At 45.6% G+C, this 18,008-nt stretch overlaps 1 protein-coding gene across 1 annotated transcript; it reads right to left on the bottom strand.

Annotated features, from left to right (window-relative positions):
- Nucleotides 1-299: 299 nt before the first annotated feature.
- TNFRSF1A (TNF receptor superfamily member 1A) lies at nt 300-17,032 on the bottom strand (the record flags this gene model as incomplete). The annotated part of the gene is made up of 10 exons (XM_082010247.1): nt 300-696; nt 1,259-1,418; nt 2,184-2,221; nt 2,575-2,697; nt 2,910-2,977; nt 3,298-3,379; nt 4,973-5,116; nt 5,439-5,567; nt 5,871-6,072; nt 16,994-17,032. The coding sequence occupies 10 exons, from the start codon at nt 17,030-17,032 to the stop codon at nt 395-397; spliced, it is 1,287 nt and encodes a 428-aa protein (XP_081866373.1). The 3' UTR covers nt 300-394.
- Nucleotides 17,033-18,008: the final 976 nt, after the last annotated feature.

Genomic DNA, 18,008 nt, shown 5'->3' with positions numbered 1-18,008 from the left:
TTAACCAAGTCACCTTACAAGTTTACCCACCATATGGTGGGTGGAGCACCTGTTTCAGCAACAACCTGTCCATAGAACAGCTGATCTATCAAGTCACTCTGAGCTCCTGTTTTCATCTTGGTTAGAGTCCATACACCACTTCCTTTATGAGGTGCTTTCCCTCCTTGGGAAAGGAGCTGTTGCAGAGGTCTGTCTTGGCTTAAAGGTGTCGAACTACATGGTGGTCGAGAAGCAAACCCCAGCCTTCCTCCAGCATAATCTGCTGCTGTCTCCAACAAACCCAGCTGAGGAGTGTTAGAAAGATAGGGACATATGGGGAAAGGAAGACAGGAAAGGAAGGGAGTTATGATCCTCTCTTAACAGTCATAGTGAGGGCAACTAAAGGAGAAATAGATTAAAGATGGCTGTGGAGGCTGCAAGGTTGAGTAGAGTTTTGGTTTAGCAAAGCCTCTTGAATAGCTTCACTGCAGCCACTCAGCTCCATCTGGTTGAGAACACAGCTGATGTGCTCCACAGTTGCAGCACGGCCCATCTGCAGTTTCCACAGTCTAAGCATCTCATACTGGACATCTCGTAAACGCCGATGCTCCATCTCAGTTCGCTCTAGATCATAGTCACTCAGGCCCAGACGCCTCACAAACTCCTTCCACCGAGATGGCGGTACATGATCCACCACAGTGTAGAGAATAGCAGGGTCTGTGAAAAAGAGAAGAAATAAAGTGTGAGAACCAAGATTCTGCAGCTTTAAGGAGAATGCGAATAATCCAGGGCTGGATGGTGCCTTGGGATTGTGCTTTGCCCCGTCCTGTTCAGGTCTTCTACAGAGTAGCCACACAAACTTGTGTGATGTCCAGACTTGCTCTTACCCCTCAAAAAGTAATGGGAATGCTTCCATATGCTCTTAGGTACAGTTACAAGCAGAGCTGAATACACATACTTAGGGCATTGCTGCCACACATTCCTGAAAAAAGAATGCTCTGGGTCACCATCCCAGAGACATTAAGACTGACAGCATGACATCATATATGACAATTGATTTTGCTGGTAGGGAAAAGGGACAACAGAAGGTCCTTGCATAGATTTTTAGCATATACAGCCTCTGTACACAGGCTCTGGACATGCTTCTGCCTTTGTACTGTGCCATGCATGAAGTATACACACAGGTCATGTACACCAGGTAAGGTCTGTCCAACATCCTCTTAGCCACAGGTTCTCATTTGCCCAAGGAAGGAGGGAAGGATGGGGGAGTTTCACTTACTGTCTGGAAGCTGTGTCGTCCTGGCAGGTCTGACACAGTCTGGTAACTCATGTGAACTTTGCAGCAGAGGTGCAGGTGGTGGTGTTGGATTCACTGACAATTGTGTTTCCTTCTGGGACTCAGAAAGAAGGATGGAAATTTCACTTCTTTTTACCTCAACCTGAAAGACACATTTTCTCAGTCCAGAATCACCTGCAGCAGCACAATACACCTGTCTCCTGCAAGGAACCACTAGCTTTATGTACTAAAATTTATCCAAATTAAGTGAGGAGCAGGTGCTGAGGTTTTAATTCTTCCAATATGCCTTATTTGAGCAGAAGGTACCAAACATTTCTTTCCAGCAGATCTCAAGGAGTTCCTCTCTCTTTTGGCATCAAAAAACAGTAGTCTGGAAGAAGTATTTTGTTGCAAAATCAAGTAAGGATGGGACCCAAAATCACCACCATTCTAGAAGCTCCACATGCCATCTTTCCCATCAGCCCTCTCTGAAAGGCTGTGGAAACCTCACCTCAACTGCTGTTGGGCCCTCTTAATTACAGAACAACATTGGACCTGAAAGAACACTGTGAAGCAGCACCAAGAGGCTTCAGGATCAGAAGCTGAAGTAAAATTAGTTAAATCCTCCAAGCTTGGGGTATACAGGCAGAAAAAGGGACTAAGCACCAGCTATCTGAAACAAATGTGTCCAGAAAGAAAAGAGCAAAAAGCCAGGAGTTTGAAAAGCACCCTCTAGAAGAGGGGAAATCAAAAGCTAATGGCTCTACCCTCTAAAGGAAAAGACTTCTGAATTAAACAGCTCTATTACTCAGTCCATTTGAAAATACAAGGCCTGAAAACAGCCCATGGAGAAAAAAATGTTACTCTGGATCCCAGGCTAACATAGTAGAAAGCAGAGGAAAGCTTTTATACCCATCATCTTGCTCACCTCAGATACTGGCTCCTTGGTTGTCTGTGGCAAAGAAACTTTAAAGAAGAAAAAGAAAAAAGAAAGCAGAAATTATTTTCACTTCCTCTCATCCCAGAGAAAACAGGAAAGCAGCTATTCACAACCCGGCCCTCAAAAAGGTTTCACAGCAACATGCACATGTCCCAGCAATGAGCTCACATGCACTTCCAGTCACAGCTATGGGCATGGATGCAGAATTTTAAGAACTGCATCAGTGAGCTTAGCTGCCAAGTTCTTGTGTTCCTCTGGCCTTGCCACAAAGCAGAGTAACAGAATCCCATTTTTTCCCCTCACACATGTGCTCATACACAAACACACAGAGAATGATGTCTATCCCAATTAATATCACTGCATATGCTGCTATACTCACCACAGGAGTAGAAAGACGACGCTATCCTATTTTTCTGGACCAGCTTTACTACTTTATTTACAATGTAGAGGACAGAGATAACTCCAAATATTGCAACAATGATGCCAAGGACAAGGCTCCCATCTGGACAAAAGGGACAGGAAAATGAGTGAGTGACTGAGAAAGGAAGAGGTAAGTGCTATAGGAGGAACAGCAAGTGGAGACATGCAAATGGTAGGGAGAAAAAGAATAATGGCTTGAGAGAGTGGAGAAAATAACACTTTACAAAAGGCATTAACAGAACAAAAGCCCACACTGAAAAGATTCCACTGTCCCACAGTTTCCCCCGTACTCACTCAGCCCAGACGAAGTTGGTGAGGTAGTCACTGGGCTATGACACTGCAAGCATTCTTCTCCAATGCAGCTGAAAGAGCGAATCAAAGAGGTGAGCATGCGTGAAATGAAACAGCCACCATTTGCGACAATCCTAAGTAACAGACGAGATGAGCCTGCAAAGCAGAGCAATGCAGTGTGGCTAGTGACTTTGGGTTCTCAGTGGGCTGATGCCTACATGGAGAAGGCTGGGGCTGGCAGAAGGGAAGACCCAATTGCCCCAGAAAGGCAGAATGTTGTAAAGTTATGTCAAGATCAACAGAGTCTTGAGAAAAATTTCTTCCCTGTGTGGGGCTTGTGGCTGCTGTCTCTCCTACTCAGTGGAGGGGCATACAGAGAAAAAAAGCTCACCTGTTGCAAGGCTTGCAAACATTACTAAGCGTCAGGAAGAATTGAGGCTTACACCTGCAAATTGTGTCTCTGTTCTTTGAGCCTGTAGAGAAAAGAAACCGTTGTCATAATCTGGACAAAGAAAAAAACAAAAGGAGAAACATCCACTCCAAGTTGGGTGGGAGATTATCCCTCTGAGCCTGGAGAACTGCTACTGAAGAACAGAAAGAGGATTCTGTCTATGTCTGAGGACAGGGTTGGGAGAGTATAAAAATAATGAAAAATAAGGGTACCACTGTCCTGGTAGATTAGGGACCTCTGTAGAGGCTTGAAAAGGGACTAAAATCACAGTGCAGCTGAAACTGGTCTAACAGATAATGACAGTTCCAGTGCAAAAGCAGGGGAAAGTCACTCAAGTTCAAGCATGACAGGAAGGGGAAATCACAATAGTCAGGCAAAGATGAGGGAGAAGTGGTCCGTGAGCAGCTGGGACTGGTGAGGAAGTCAGTTCAGGGCAAGGAGAAATCAGTTCAAGCCATGGGACACATATCCACTCTTGTGACCTGCTATGCTGTGAGTGGAAGGGGTAAGAAATGAAAGAGCTACTGCTTCTAAGCAAGTCACAGTATAGAGACTAACACAGGCGTGGGGAGGAGCAGACAACAGTGATGGAAGGACATAAAGTTGTCTGAGGGGAGGGAAAAAGGCACTAGAAGCAGCAGGATGCATTCTGTGGCAAGCAAGGACTAAAAGAGTTCTACATCAGCCAAGAGGAAAGGAAATTGCTCAAGGGCAGCGTAAAATGATGACCCTCGAGGACAGGCGTAAGTATGCAAACTGTGACAGAGAAAGATTACTGAGCACCAGAGGGAACACATTCACCACTGAAATAGCAAAAACCTCAGGCTAGGCAGGGTAAGAGATGGGAAAGGGATCAGGAGAAGCAGAATTCACAAAGAAAAGGGGATAGCTTTAGGACAACAAGGTTAGGAACATTTAAGGGACATGAACAGAATTAGACTACAGCATAAAGTGGAGAGTAGCAAGCAGTATAAGATCTCTGTTTCCTGACTGGAGGTAAGGCAGCTTGGGACAGCTAACATGGGTACTTCTCCCAGATGCCTGCACCATCCCCAGGTCAGGCCCACTGCCACTGGGTACAGTTCAGCATTAGCTGAGCAGCGCTTATTTTAAAATGCTGCACAGTACACTGTCGTGGTTCAGCAACCAACTAACAAGCAGTTCAGTTGGGCACTGCGACCAGCAGTATTTTCAGCTATCGTACTCAAAGTGCTTCCAGCAGTTGGTCAGAGAAATGCAATGAGCATCACAAGAAAGATAAAAAAGGAAGGCAAGGGGGAAATCTGCTCTAGAGCATAAAGACGTTGCTTCAGTACATGCAAGGCAGAGGTACCAAAATTAAACAGAAAATATCTCTTCACAACAGCCAAAACCAAGAAAGCATTCAAGGACAAAAGGAAGATAGAAACTGCAGTAGAAAACGGGGATTGATGCCAAGGCAGGCAAAAATGGCAGTCTTTCTGAGGAAAAGGGGCAGGCAAAACCAAGAGCTGTTCCAAAACTACAGTCACTTCAGGGCAAGGCGCTGCAGCGTGTCAGAAAGTGAACAGAGGGCTGATAATGTCTACCCTAGTACAATATGTCCGTACTGGAGCTATATCCAGGCCATACTCACAGTTGGCAATAATCCCATTGCCACACAAGCTGCAGTTCCTACACTGGAAGAGATCAGACAGGCCAATCTGATATTGATTCTTCCGACAGCCACATATGGTATCTTGCTTTGGGGTGCAAGGACTCTCTACTATCTGCTGGAATTCTGAGGAAAAACAAAAGAAGAAGCGATTATTCCAACCCTTTCCCTCCCCTTCAGCTGAGAGCACTGTTACGATGACAGGTATTGTTATCTCCTCATCTTCCCAAAGAAAGGCCAAAAAGGCCTGTAAAATGTGTCTCAGACTGTAGTAATTTGATAATTTGATAATTTGATAATTCCTGCTGTCCCCAATCCCTTCCCATACACTGACCTTCTGCCCATTCAGCTGCCTATTTTTCCAAGCTTCCTCACTCCCCTTACCATCCCCCCCAGCCCCCTTCCCGCCACTACCACCCGTTTTCCTCAGGTCCTGTAGATAACTCACCCGTACGGCAATGTGTACACTGGAAGCATTTAGACATGGTGTTATCAACAGCTGTGAATGTGCCATTAGCACACGGAAGACAGACAGGTGCCTGGTCAGGCCGATCACAGTCTTTTGCCTTGTAGGTACCTGCAAGAAAATTACTTAACAGAGCTCTGACAGGAAGGCAAACACATTGTCTTAGGGAGATGGGAGTAACTGGTTCCTCAGAGAAACTCTGGAATTGATTGTGTAAGGACTGAGTACGCTTCCTCTCACCAGCATGAAGGACACTAACAACCTAAAAGAAGAGACAAGGAATAAGAATTCCTCTGGGTAGCAATAGCTACCAAGGCAAGGGAGCACTGATGTAGCTGTAGGACAGAGACAGTTTGAGAGTACAGGACAAGGAAATGCCTCTAAGGTCACTATTACTGTACTTATTTTACATACCTGCATGGCACCTCATGCAGCAGTGGGTCTCTCTGGGATGTAGGTATTGTCCTAGTTGACACTGCACCTGCCTCTTTTCTCTCCTCAAGGGGTTAGAGGGGTCTCTTCCATCCAAAGCTACCCGATGGACTTGCAGTGTGTACGGCACTGGAGCAATTTCTACAGATTCCGTCATCAACACACAGACAAATATTAGGACAACCTGTAAATACCGAGGGAGAGGGAGAGAAACAAGGTGAGAAAACATCATATCCCCTTGCAGACTGCACAGCTGACTTCAGCATTTACAATGAAATCTTATTATAACAGTGAGTTCAACTGACTCGACCAATTCTGATATCAGACCCTCCACTGACAAAAGTGTGGGGGGAGATTATTTATCTCTCCCCCAAGAAAAACCAAACCCATGCCTGTCATCTGTGTTATTAATATGCCATACAATGGTCTCTATGACAAACTGGTTGTATATAAAGCAAATACTTTTCATGATGTGCAATTTATAGGTGGAATGCCTTGAATATGTTGCAGCTTGCAAGAAAGTTACTCAAGAGCAAAGGAATGTTTTTATGAAGGAAGGCAGTAAGACCGCCCACCTAGAAACAGCTCCAGAGAGAAAAATGCATTCAGTACTTGCAGTTCTACTGAATAAATAAACCAGATGAGAAGTTTAGAATAAGAAGGCAGAGGAGAATCTCACTTCATGCAAAGTACAGAAAACCTTCCAAAACTACTCCTGAGCAAGCCAGCCCTAGAAACGTGGGAAAGTTAGGTTTTCAACTTCTCCCCGTCAAACGTACATTCTTCCTTTTAAATTACAGCTGTTAACATTCAGTCTGAACAGTCTGTCAAAAAAGTGCACTTTTTTCTTTTATTTTTAATTCATTTAATATTTACTTGCTATATTTCATTTTGAAGATGACTGTTGTGAAGAATTTTAACAGAAATATTAAGATTGGCATGACTGCAGTATGACTGTAAGAGAATGTGAGTGTGTGTACACACAGACAGGAAGGAACAGCAGAACAAAGGGTTAAAAGAACAGCCTGTACCAATAATGAAGGACACCATTCCCTGGACATTGTTTTCAGGACACTATTCCCAGCAGCGAAATTGAGAAATGTGCTGTTTATGTCATGGTGAAAAGGTCTACACTCTGGTAAGACCACAGCATAGATGACTCATAAGCAAAAGACCCTGCACCAGGAGGACGGTATTGAGATTGCAGCATATAACAAACAGGATTCCTTTGCCTGTTGGCCCAACAAAAAAACAGACACTTGTAGGCATGTATTCTAAACATGCATTCAGACAAGGAAAAAACATACAACAACAAAAAGGTTAAAACAAACAAACAAAAAAGGAGGAAACAACCTGACCCAAGATTTATGGAGCCTGAAGTCAGCAAGTTTCTACAGCAAACGCCCATCCCAGCTGATGACTGCCAAAGAGTATGATGGACTTGTCCAAAAACTAGTTTGTAGTGCTACAAAGAACCCCAGCAGAGCCACAGACTTGACTGCCAGTGTCCCTCGTCATCGGCATTGAACATGAGTGATCCTGGCTACACCATTTGGACACACGTGTTGCTGCTTCCGAGTACATTGTGGAGAGTGTGTGCCAATGTAGTCTATGCATCAGATCATGTGAATGCATGAAAATCAACTTTTTTTTTTTTCTAATAAATACCACCACACCCCGTCCATACCATCTCACACTGAGTTTTACTACACTAACTTCCCTACACTGTAATGTTTCCCCAGATCGCTTTTTTGAAAGAGGTGTGAAAGATGCCTAGCTGTACAGGCACAGCTTCAGAGTTCTGCTGCTTTTTGTTTTTTCAGCTAGGAGAGTTATAGCAAAAGCAAAGTAAAGCGATAAGGGTAAACCACAACACTGATACCAATTTTGTGGTTGCAAGCTTAAGAAAGAGAATGAGATGGCTATGACAGCGCCATGCTGTCCTGGTCCTCTCTCAAAATTAAAGACTTGGGGGAGAAGGTGCATACATGAAAGCAACTTAAAACCTCAAGAAGGACAGGACTTTTCAATTCTGACAAAGAAAAAAACCCATTTTTCAGAGCGCTCTGTCATATAAAGACATATTCAATAGACCTCATGCTAAAATGGTGAACAGGAAAAAAAGAACCACATATTTAAATAGCTATCATTTCAGACTTAATTAGCTGACCACAGGATAAATACAAGCACTCCAACAACTCAGTAAGAAATAAAACTCATTTCAGCAGCTGATAGCCTTACAAGATTGATTGCAGGAAAATGGGTAAAAGATCATTCACACAGATGGTCTGACAGTAGCAATAAAAAAATCCTGATTCTCTAGCCAATGATTAATCCCCTGATATAGGAATATATACAACCTGCCCATAAGTCAGACAATAGAAACAACAGAGGAAAGCATCAAAGAGCAAGCCAAAAAGATAAAAAATTGGTCAGATACCCCTTCAAATACAAAAGAAAACAGGAAAGGTGTTTTCAATTTTTCAGATTAAGTGAAAGGGTGTCTGTAAGTATAATCAAACCAGAGTTAACACATTATTACTGATCAAAATCTGAGGAACAGAGAGTCACAGACCACAAGTGACTCACAAACCAATGACTCAGCCTTCCAGAAAAATCATTCACATGGCAAAGAAAAACACCACCACCATCTTAAGCAGCTCCACAAGCCATTCCGTAGTATACTGATTTATACCAATGACAAACTTCATAAAATTCAGGAAATATATGAGAATAGAATAGAATAGAATAGGAGTATTTCAGTTGGAAGGGACCTACAACAATCATGTAGTCCAACTCCCTGACCAATTCAGGGCTGACCAAAAGTTAAAGCATGCTATTAAGGGCACTGTCCAAATGCCTCTTAAACACTGACAGTCATGGGGCATCAACCACCTCTCTAGGAAGCCTGTTCCAGTGTTTTACCACCCTCTCGGTAAAGAAAGGCTTCCTAATGTACAGTCTAAACCACCCCTGCCAGAGCTCTGAACCATTCCCACACATCCTATCCCTGGATACTGGGGAGAAGAGCTCAGCACCTCCGTCCCCACGTCCCCTCCTCAGGAAGCTGGAGAGAGCCATGAGGTCACCCCTCAGCCTCCTCCTCTCCAAACCAGACAAGCCCACAGTCCTTAGCCGCTCCCACACAACATGCCTTCCAGCCCTTTCACCAGCTTTGTTGCCCTCCTCTGGAGACATTCAAGGACCTTCACATCCTTCTTAAATTGTGGGGCCCAGAACTGCACCCAGCACTCGAGGTGAGGCCGCACCAGCGCTGAATACAGCGGGATAATCCCCTCTTTTTGCCCGGTTGGTTACTCTGTGTTTGAAGCGCCCCAGGGTGTGGGTTGCCCTCTGGGCTGCCATGACACACAGCCGGCGCATACTGAGCCTGCAGCCAGCCAGCACCCCCGGGTCCCTTTCTGCGGGGCTGCTCTCCAGCCCTCCTCTCCCAGTTTATACTCGTGCCTGGTGTTACTCCACCCCAGGTGCAGAATCCGGCATTTGGAATTGGAATTGCCCAGTGCTCCAATCTATTTACATCCCTCTGCAAGGCATCTTGTCCCTCAAGAGAGTCAACAGCACCTCCCAGTTTGGTATCATCAGCAAGCTTGCTAATCATGCATTCAAATCCTGCATCCAGATCATTGATAAATATATTGAACAGAACTGGCCCTAGATTTGATTCCTGAGGAACACCACTGGTGACCGGTCCCCAGGCAGATGTGGCCCCATTTACCTAGCATTGAAGCCTCAAGTCATTGATAAGAGCTCACCAAGGCTAAGTTTAGAGGCCTTTTACAACTGAAATAAGGTGATTTTCCATCGTTAGATTTGCAACATGCTCTGATTCCACTCACCAAGAGAAAGAACGAATACCTACTAACCAATGCTGCATAGAAAAGTGGGCAGCATGTATTACCTAAGCAAAATGACAATTCAAACCACCAAACCACATCATGCACACCGGTGATTCACATTTTTAGTGAGCGGGGACTGCCCAGGAAAAAAAAAGAGTCAGTAGAAACTCTAGGTTTTACTTCTGAAACTGCTGCAGAAATAAACAAAATATGGCAGATGAAAACCAGAATGCTGCTTCCTTAAATCATTCCACCCCTCTGGGTGACAGGTATGTATATGCCCTGCACATTCTCCTCACATGTGAGGCAACTCTAGTTCCTTCTCATGTCTCATGGCAGCACTTACTGCCTGACAGCTACAGTGGAAAAAAAGCACTGCAGAAGCCCAAAAGCTCTTCTCTGCAAAGTTTTGGCAGCTGAGACAGGAGTTAGGAGCCCCAGCACCATCTTCAACCTCGAATATTCTTGAATTACTTCCACCACTACAATTCACACCCTTGCTGCTGCTTCTGCCTCACCAGACCATGCACAGAGAACTGCAAGCGAGGTGAAATATCTGCAAGAGTAGGGGAAAGAAGGAAAGAAACAGCAAAGATAAAAGTGAAGAATGTAGCAAGATGCAAGAAAGATGGGGTGAGGGGGGATAAGAAGGTACATTTGACAACACTGTTCCCAGGCCAAGGAGAAAGAAGGCCAGTATCTGAAACAGAGCAGGGAAGTGCATCATATCAGGGCTACCATATTATCACCTGCCAACATCCACAAGGCTAGGAAATACTACCAAATTACTCAACATGGATGCCACAGCCCTGTATCATGCGCTCTGCCCTCCTTGTGCAGGGCTGTAGCCCTGTTGCTACCTGCAAGGCTCCTCGCGCCCAGGGAGAAAGGCATAGGAAGCAGGTACAGCGACACGCAGGTATGACAGTATGACGGGCAAGAGAGGATGGAGAGGCTGGTGTTGGGCGCAAGATTCCCCTCTCCTAGAAAGCCAGTGGATGCCTAGAGATGTCCACAGTGGACCAAGGCTGGTCACAGAAAGCAAACTGAGTGGGAAATGGGGATTAGACAGGTGGGAAGTGACTCCTGTCACCACACGCAGTGCTTTGAGACCCCATGCCTGTTCACATGAACTTACAGGAATGCAATACGTGCTGGAGCTGATGCTCAGGAATTAGTATTCCAAACAATTAGGAGAAATTTATTTATGGAGAGAGTGGTCAAGCATTGGAACAGGCTGCCCAGGGAGGTGGTGCAGTCACCATCAGTGGAAGTGTTCAAAAAACGTGTGGATGTGGCACTTCAGGACATGGTTTAGTGGGCTTGGTGGTGTTGGGTTGATGGTTGGACTTGATGATCTTAAAGGTCTTTTTCAACCTTAGTGATTCTGTGATTCAAATAGTATTGCCCATCATTAGGCTAATGTTTAAAATAGTTTCAAATTATTCATTTCCAGTGTTTAAATCTCCTTAATACAAAAGCATAAAGCTGAAAATTTCAGAATAAAACAATTTTATAAATGTAGATGAACTTTAAAATCCAGAGATTAGGAAGTTTACTCCTTTTTTTTGAACACACATAACATATTCATCATGTAAATACATAAATAATGTGGTGTTTCCCCACCAACAACTGATTCAACTGCTTCTCTCAAAAAATACTTCCATTTTGCAGATTCCATTTTTAAGCTAAAGAACTACCTGCAAATAAAAGGCATTAGAAGTCATTAGAATTTCTCAAATATTTCTTAATAGAAACTTTCCTTTGCTTAAGAGTTCAACATGACACACACCAGGGCACAAGTAATCTACATATCAGTCAGCTGTAAGCCTTTTGATGAGTCATAAAAAAATAGCCAACTTGGGATTCTGGAAGAAAACAGAGATCCTACCCAGAATAATGAGCTACCAAAGAAATCAGGGTGCAAGATTACCTCTACATTCTTTGAATGCTTCTGCCATTTCCAAAAGCTCTTTGAGGTTTGCATTTTTTTAGTTTGCTATACAAAGATGCAAGGGAAATCAGAACTTCTGCTTTACACGTTGAGAAATGTACATTAAAGCAACATTTACAGGAAGCTTTTCTCATTGCTCACTAAAACCTGGAAAGGTCAAAAGGAGGATACAAGAGCTATTATTTTATATAACATAGATACATTATTTATAAATAATCCTCCATTTTAAGTTGATCAGATGGAGCAATGCTGTATTTTAGACCAGAAGAATGATAATAGCTTTCACGCAATGAAGAAAGGCCTTAGAAATCTTTTTTTTTGTTTTTAAGTGATTTATCTATAAAGATCATGACCTTCACATTGTAGTCACATGCCTTCTTTGCCTCAGTCTTTAATAGTAAGACCAATTTTCTCTGAGTACCCAGCTCCTTGAGCTGGAAGACAGGAACAAGGAGCAGAATGAAGCCCCCATAATCCAAGGGGAAAAGGCTAACGACCTGCTACACCACTTAGATACACATAAGTCTATGGGGCTGGATGGGATCCACCCAAGGGTACTGAGGGAGCTGGTGGAAGTGCTCACCAAGCCACTTTCCACCATTTATCAGCAGTCCTGGCTAACCTGGGAGGTCCCCGTTGACCAGAAGTTAGCAAATGTAACACCCATCTACAACAAGGGCCAGAAGGAGGATCCGGGGAACTACAAGCCTGTCAGTCTGACTTCGGTGCCGGGGAAGGTTGTGGAGATCATCTTTAGTGCCATCAAGCAGCACATACAGGACAACCAGGAGATCAGGCCCACTCAGCACGGGTTTATGAAAGGCAGGTCGTGCTCAACCAGACTGATCTCCTTCTACGTCAACGTGACCCACTTAGTGGATGAGGGAAAGGCTGTGGATGTTGTCTACCTGGACTTTAGTAAAGCCTTTGATGCCATTTCCCACAACATTCTTCTGAAGAAACTGGCTGCTCATGGGTTGGACGGGCATACTCTTCTCCGGGAAAAACAACTGGCTGGGTGGCCAGGCCCAAAGAGTTTTGGAGAATGGAGTTAAATTCAGTTGGTGACTGCTCACAAGGGGTGCTCCCCAGGGCTCAGTATTGGGGCCAGTTCTGTTTAAGATCTTTGTCAATGATCTGGACAAGGGGATCAAGTGCACTCTCAGTAAGTTTGCAGAAGACACCAAGCTGGGCGGGAGTGTTAATCTGCTGGAGGGTAGGAGGGCTCTGCAGAGGGATGTGGACAGGCTGGATCGATGGGCCAAGGCCAACTATATCAGGTTCAACAAGGCCAAGTTCCAGGTCCTGCACTCGAGTCACAACGACCCCATGCAATGTTACAAGCTGGGGGCTGTATAGGGAGGCTTCTCTATAAAATTAAAAGTTTTTCTTTATCTCTGCTAGTATGAAAGAAAAGAGTTGAAGAGTCAATAGGTGACCACAACTGTCAGAAAATAAGTTTTTAATTTTTCCTTAGAGGACACAGTGGTGAACACTACATCAGAGTCCCAAGTCACAGACACGCAACAGCCCCGTAGTTCACCTGCCTGTGTTCAGGGCTGACTTGGACAGCGCAGCTGTACAGCGTCGCATCAGAGCATTGTCAGAGCAAGAGCCACAGGAAGGATCAGCAGGGGCCTCCCCCTTCAATCCCGACCTGATTTTCAGCTGGGCATGAGCACTTGCCATGCTAATGTCCCTTGTCAGTGATTCTCCAGGTTAATTTTTTTAAGAGTCAGCTAATTGTCACGTGCTGAGTCCTATTTAATGGGACTGATATACTACTGTTTGTTTTAATAGAGAAACGTAGCAACTTTGCTTTGAGATGCACTTTCTACTGTCAGGTTCCCAATGCAGCAGTAGAAAGGCCTGCGTTACCAAAGGTTCAAAGGAAGCACTCGGTTATCCAGGGACGAGGTCAAGATGATGGAAAAGAATATCAGACATCTGTCCCAAATAAAAGCAAAGCCCCTTTGTGATGACTAAAGACAACAGATAAGAAGGTGTTAAATGACAAAACTGGTTTTACCCCAAATAACACTGCTGATGCAGAAAATGTATTACTTAATAAAAACTAAGGGAAAGGCATCCAAACTGACAATACTGATTACTTGTGAGAACTTAAATTACCACATAATTGAAATTGGCACAGATCCAGATATCAGCATGTTCCATTTGGCTAGAAGTGGACAGTGATCAAAAGCAGATTAGATTAATAAGGGATAAAAAGTGGAGCAAATCTAGTCGGACAAAGTAATCAGAATTGCAACCAAATGCTATGGATTATTGGGGAAGATTTGAGGACAAAACAGAAAGTGTTGTTATGCCAATGTATAAATCCATAAGGTTTGAATCCAGGCTGTAGTTCTGGTCCCCAATCCTGAGAACATAAATTAACCCAGATGATACAGAGAAAGGTAACAAGGAAGATCAGTGGTACAGAATGGCTGCCATAAGGGGAATGAATAAAAACACTGGTCTGTACAAGAGACAACTGAGCAGAAAATACTATAGTGGGCTCTAAAGTCATGAATGTCATGGAGGAGGTGAGCTGGGATGGCTGTTCTCCACCTCTTCCAAAGTAAGAACTAAGAGGCATCTAAGAGGCAACTAAGAGGCATCATATAAAACAAGCAGGAGACAGGTTCAAAAAAAATACAGGGAGGCATTTTTTTGGCGAACACATAGCTGAAGTGTGGAACTCCCTGCCAGAGTGCTGGGGGTGCCAAAAACATGCCTGGGTTCCAAAAGCGATCATCACACCCATCAGCAGAAGAAAAAACACACTCAGGGGGCCAAAATATGAAGATACCATTTTGACTCGGTAATTCCTAAAGTCACAAATCACTGGAAGCTGGGAAAGTATTTTTGTTTTTCATTGTTGTACTCTTGCCCTGCTCTGAAACCCTTGGTAGACCTTTGGCCACTGCTGGAAACAGGATGGTAGGCCCAACAGTTCTTTCTTATAATGCACTTGGCTTGGTTTTTAATTTTTATATAACGTAGCTTCTAAGTTCAAAATTGCAATTCCTCCCTTTACCTTCAAAAGGAATCAATGCCAGAAGCACTCCTGTGGCTATTTCGTCTTTTTTCTTCATAAAACTGAACTGCCTTTAATAAATGAAACAACCATAATATTTCTATTTTTTTTAAAGACAGAAACACATTGGCCTCACCAAAGACGGCTGCCATTTTTTCCACTGTGAAAGTTAGGAGTGCACAGGAGAAACACAGAGGACACACAAAAGAGAAAGTGCATGGAAACAAGCTACAGGAAATTTTGAAGAATCAACGGAAGCATAGAAGAATCAGAAAACTAGGAGGAGAGCATCAAGGGAGTAAGAAAGGCCATGAGGGCAAATGTAGGATGTGTGGAAAGTAAATGGAAGATGGAAGGGCATGTAACAGAGTGAGAATTTTAACACTGAAAAAAATAATATGATTTTATGAAAAAGCTAAGCGTTATCTGTAATGTGTGACCGTAGTGTTCCTGTGAACTTGAAGTTACATGTAAATAGGAGGGGAAAAATGTCCTCAAAAAGAAACCCCCCTAAAGGACACTCTTCCTCCAGCACATTGTTTAACCAAAGACAATGTAATCAATTTGGGGAATCCAATAATCATTTTGTACATTTTATTGCCAAGAGTATCAGTAATACCACATATAGCATCTGAATTACAGCAAAATATGTGCACCACTATACTAAAGTCAGAAATACACTCTTCCAGGTTTGCTAACTGCTTTGGAATCTATATGCAGCCAACATTTAATGTATCCTACCTAGATCCTGAGATGGTAAGTGATCCACAGTTAGAGTCAAGGTGTGCAGTGCTCCTACTCCACAGTTTTAGTTGTGTGGTCTTGCCAGTGCTAGCTGTAACACTACTGACCTGGTTTCCAAAAGCTTCCAAGCACAAAAAAAAAAAACAAACTTCTGGAAAAAGATAACTGAGTAGGGCTGTCACAACTTTTTGACAGAAAATTAACAACTAACCCAACATTACAAGTCTAGTGCAGTCAAGTGCAAGTGTTTGTTACTAGAATGATCAGGTATTTAGGGATAAACAGTTTGACCGTCTAACTTCCATACCAGAATTAACAGCCATGTCATGGTGATAAATGACATCAACCCTCCTGTCGCTGCTTTATCACACTGGATGGTCATTCACCTCCATCAGTCAGATTATTCATTAAGCTCTCAGATTTCTTTCACGAGTAACTTTTTCACATGCAAAATTACAATGGACAGCTCAAAAATCTTGACCTAAGATATCCAACAAGGCCAAAGAAAATTTACTGGCTAAGGGAAACTTGCTGAAATCCAATCCCGTGGTTTGGGGCGCAGGTACACCCCACTAATCTTTGTTCAAATGCCCTCAGAGTAGCAACAAAGCTTTCCTTCCTTCAACGCCAGCAGCGCGCCCATCCCGTCCCTGGCGGTACAACCGCAGGCGCCTGCGGCCGACCGCACACCAAAGCGGGGCCGGCCGAGCCCCGACCCCTGCCCACCGGCGGCGGGAGCGGAGCCCAGCCCAAGCCCAGCCCAGCACAGCCCGGGCGCGGCGGCTCCGTGCCACCGGCAAGGCCCCGGCAACCGGCATAGCCCCGCGGCTCGAGAGTTAACGGCCGCGCCGCGAGCTCCAGGATATCCTCCGCCGTTCCTGTAAATCCAGCCGCCTTTTCACTGACTCAGGGATAAATCCCGGAAACGGAGCCGGCGAACCCAGCGCCCAGCGGCGGGCGGGGGAGGGAGGGAAGGAGGGAGGGAGGGAAGGAGCGAGCAAGCAAGCAAGCAAGCACCGTCGGCCTCGCCGCGCCTCACCTCAGCGGCCCCGCAGCGCCGCTGGCCGGTCACGCCACAAGCGGCCAGGTGACGGCGGGCCAGGCGCGGCTCGTCTTCCCGACCGCCTGTCGCCGCTCCTGTCGGTCCGTCACCAACCTCCCCCTCCGCAGGAGAAAATGGCTCCCCGGGCGCTGGCCCCCTCGCCGGCTGCCCTAAGGGAAGCCAAAGTCCTCCGGGGAGCGGGAGCAGAAAGCGGGCTGTCCGCAGACCCGGCGCGATGGGAGCCCTGCGGCGGCGAGGAGGGGCGAAGGGAGCCCAGACCCGAAAGCTCCGCGGCGGTGGAGGGCGGCGGGCACTGCGCTGCAGCCCTGCAACTGCCCGCAGCTCCGGGGAAAGGGCCCACAAACCGCCCGCTGCGGGACCGGAGCCGCCGCCGGCCGAGGCAGCGCCCCGCCGGGGCACAGCCCCGTCCCGTGGGGAAGCGGCGAAGCCCCCGCCGTGACTTACCGTCCTCAACGAGCTGCAAGGCAGCGCCGGGCCGCGCATGGCTCCTCGGCCCGCTACGTCCCCATGGCAGGGTCTCCGGCGTCCAGAGGAAGCCGCCCCAGCCCTGCCCAGCCCCGGCCGGAGCAGCTCGGAGCGAAACTACCCCGTCCCCAACTTCCTGCCGGCGGCGGCAGCAGGGAAGAGGGCGGTGACCGGGAGGCGGCCCGGCCCGGTGCCGCGCCCCGCCCGCCAGCGCAAACCGACCGCCAGCGATAGCTTTCCCTAAAAATTGAGATGGGCGAGCCGAAGAAAAACAACCGAGGGTGCATCGCGTGGCTAAAACTGCTAGAAAATACACGGAAGAGGGGTTAAACGAGGTTTGCTGTAATCTTAAAATTTCCTGACATAGGAGTGTTTCGCCTTTCAGCCGTACTTTCAACGTTAAGTTCATGTGACGCTTTAACCATGTAGTTGCAAGAAAATAACTCTTTGCATCTTAACTGCCTTGTCAGCACCGAAATAGTTTTAAAGAAAGCTATTTATGCACCAAAAACTAGCACATTCAGAGTATATATGTCCATCCTGTACTTTTTAATTTAAAACGTCTTCATTTAAATCATGTTGTCTCGTACTCTCCAATGAACCAGCTGCAACTGACAGGGCAAATATAACGGTATGTAGCATTCCGCATGAGCTCTGCTTCACTTGACATACGCTTTTAACGGTAGCGTTTAAAAAAAACCTAAACATATACAGTAAGGAATAAGTGGCTAAATGATAAAGAACTCCCCTTTATTTGTTGCCTGTTAAGACCTTGCCTCTGTGTTGTTTTAGAACTATTTCCATTCTCGATGAGCTGCGCACTGTTGGTTACCTGGCTTTGACTCCTTGCCTGCTAAGGGGTAGCAGGAACAGGCTGCTTGTTATGGCAAGAGGCAGGTATCACAGACGGCAGGGGCCGTGAACGGACACAGCTGCAGCAACCATCCTCCAGCGATCCGCCTAATGGCAGGGATCGCTCCCCTCTCCCGTTTTT

Source organism: Phaethon aethereus, assembly GCF_964289735.1.
Source record: "Phaethon aethereus genome assembly, chromosome: 1".
NCBI lineage: Eukaryota > Metazoa > Chordata > Aves > Phaethontiformes > Phaethontidae > Phaethon > Phaethon aethereus.
Note: the sequence above shows the minus strand (reverse complement) of the source record. Positions and strands in the feature narration are given on the sequence as shown.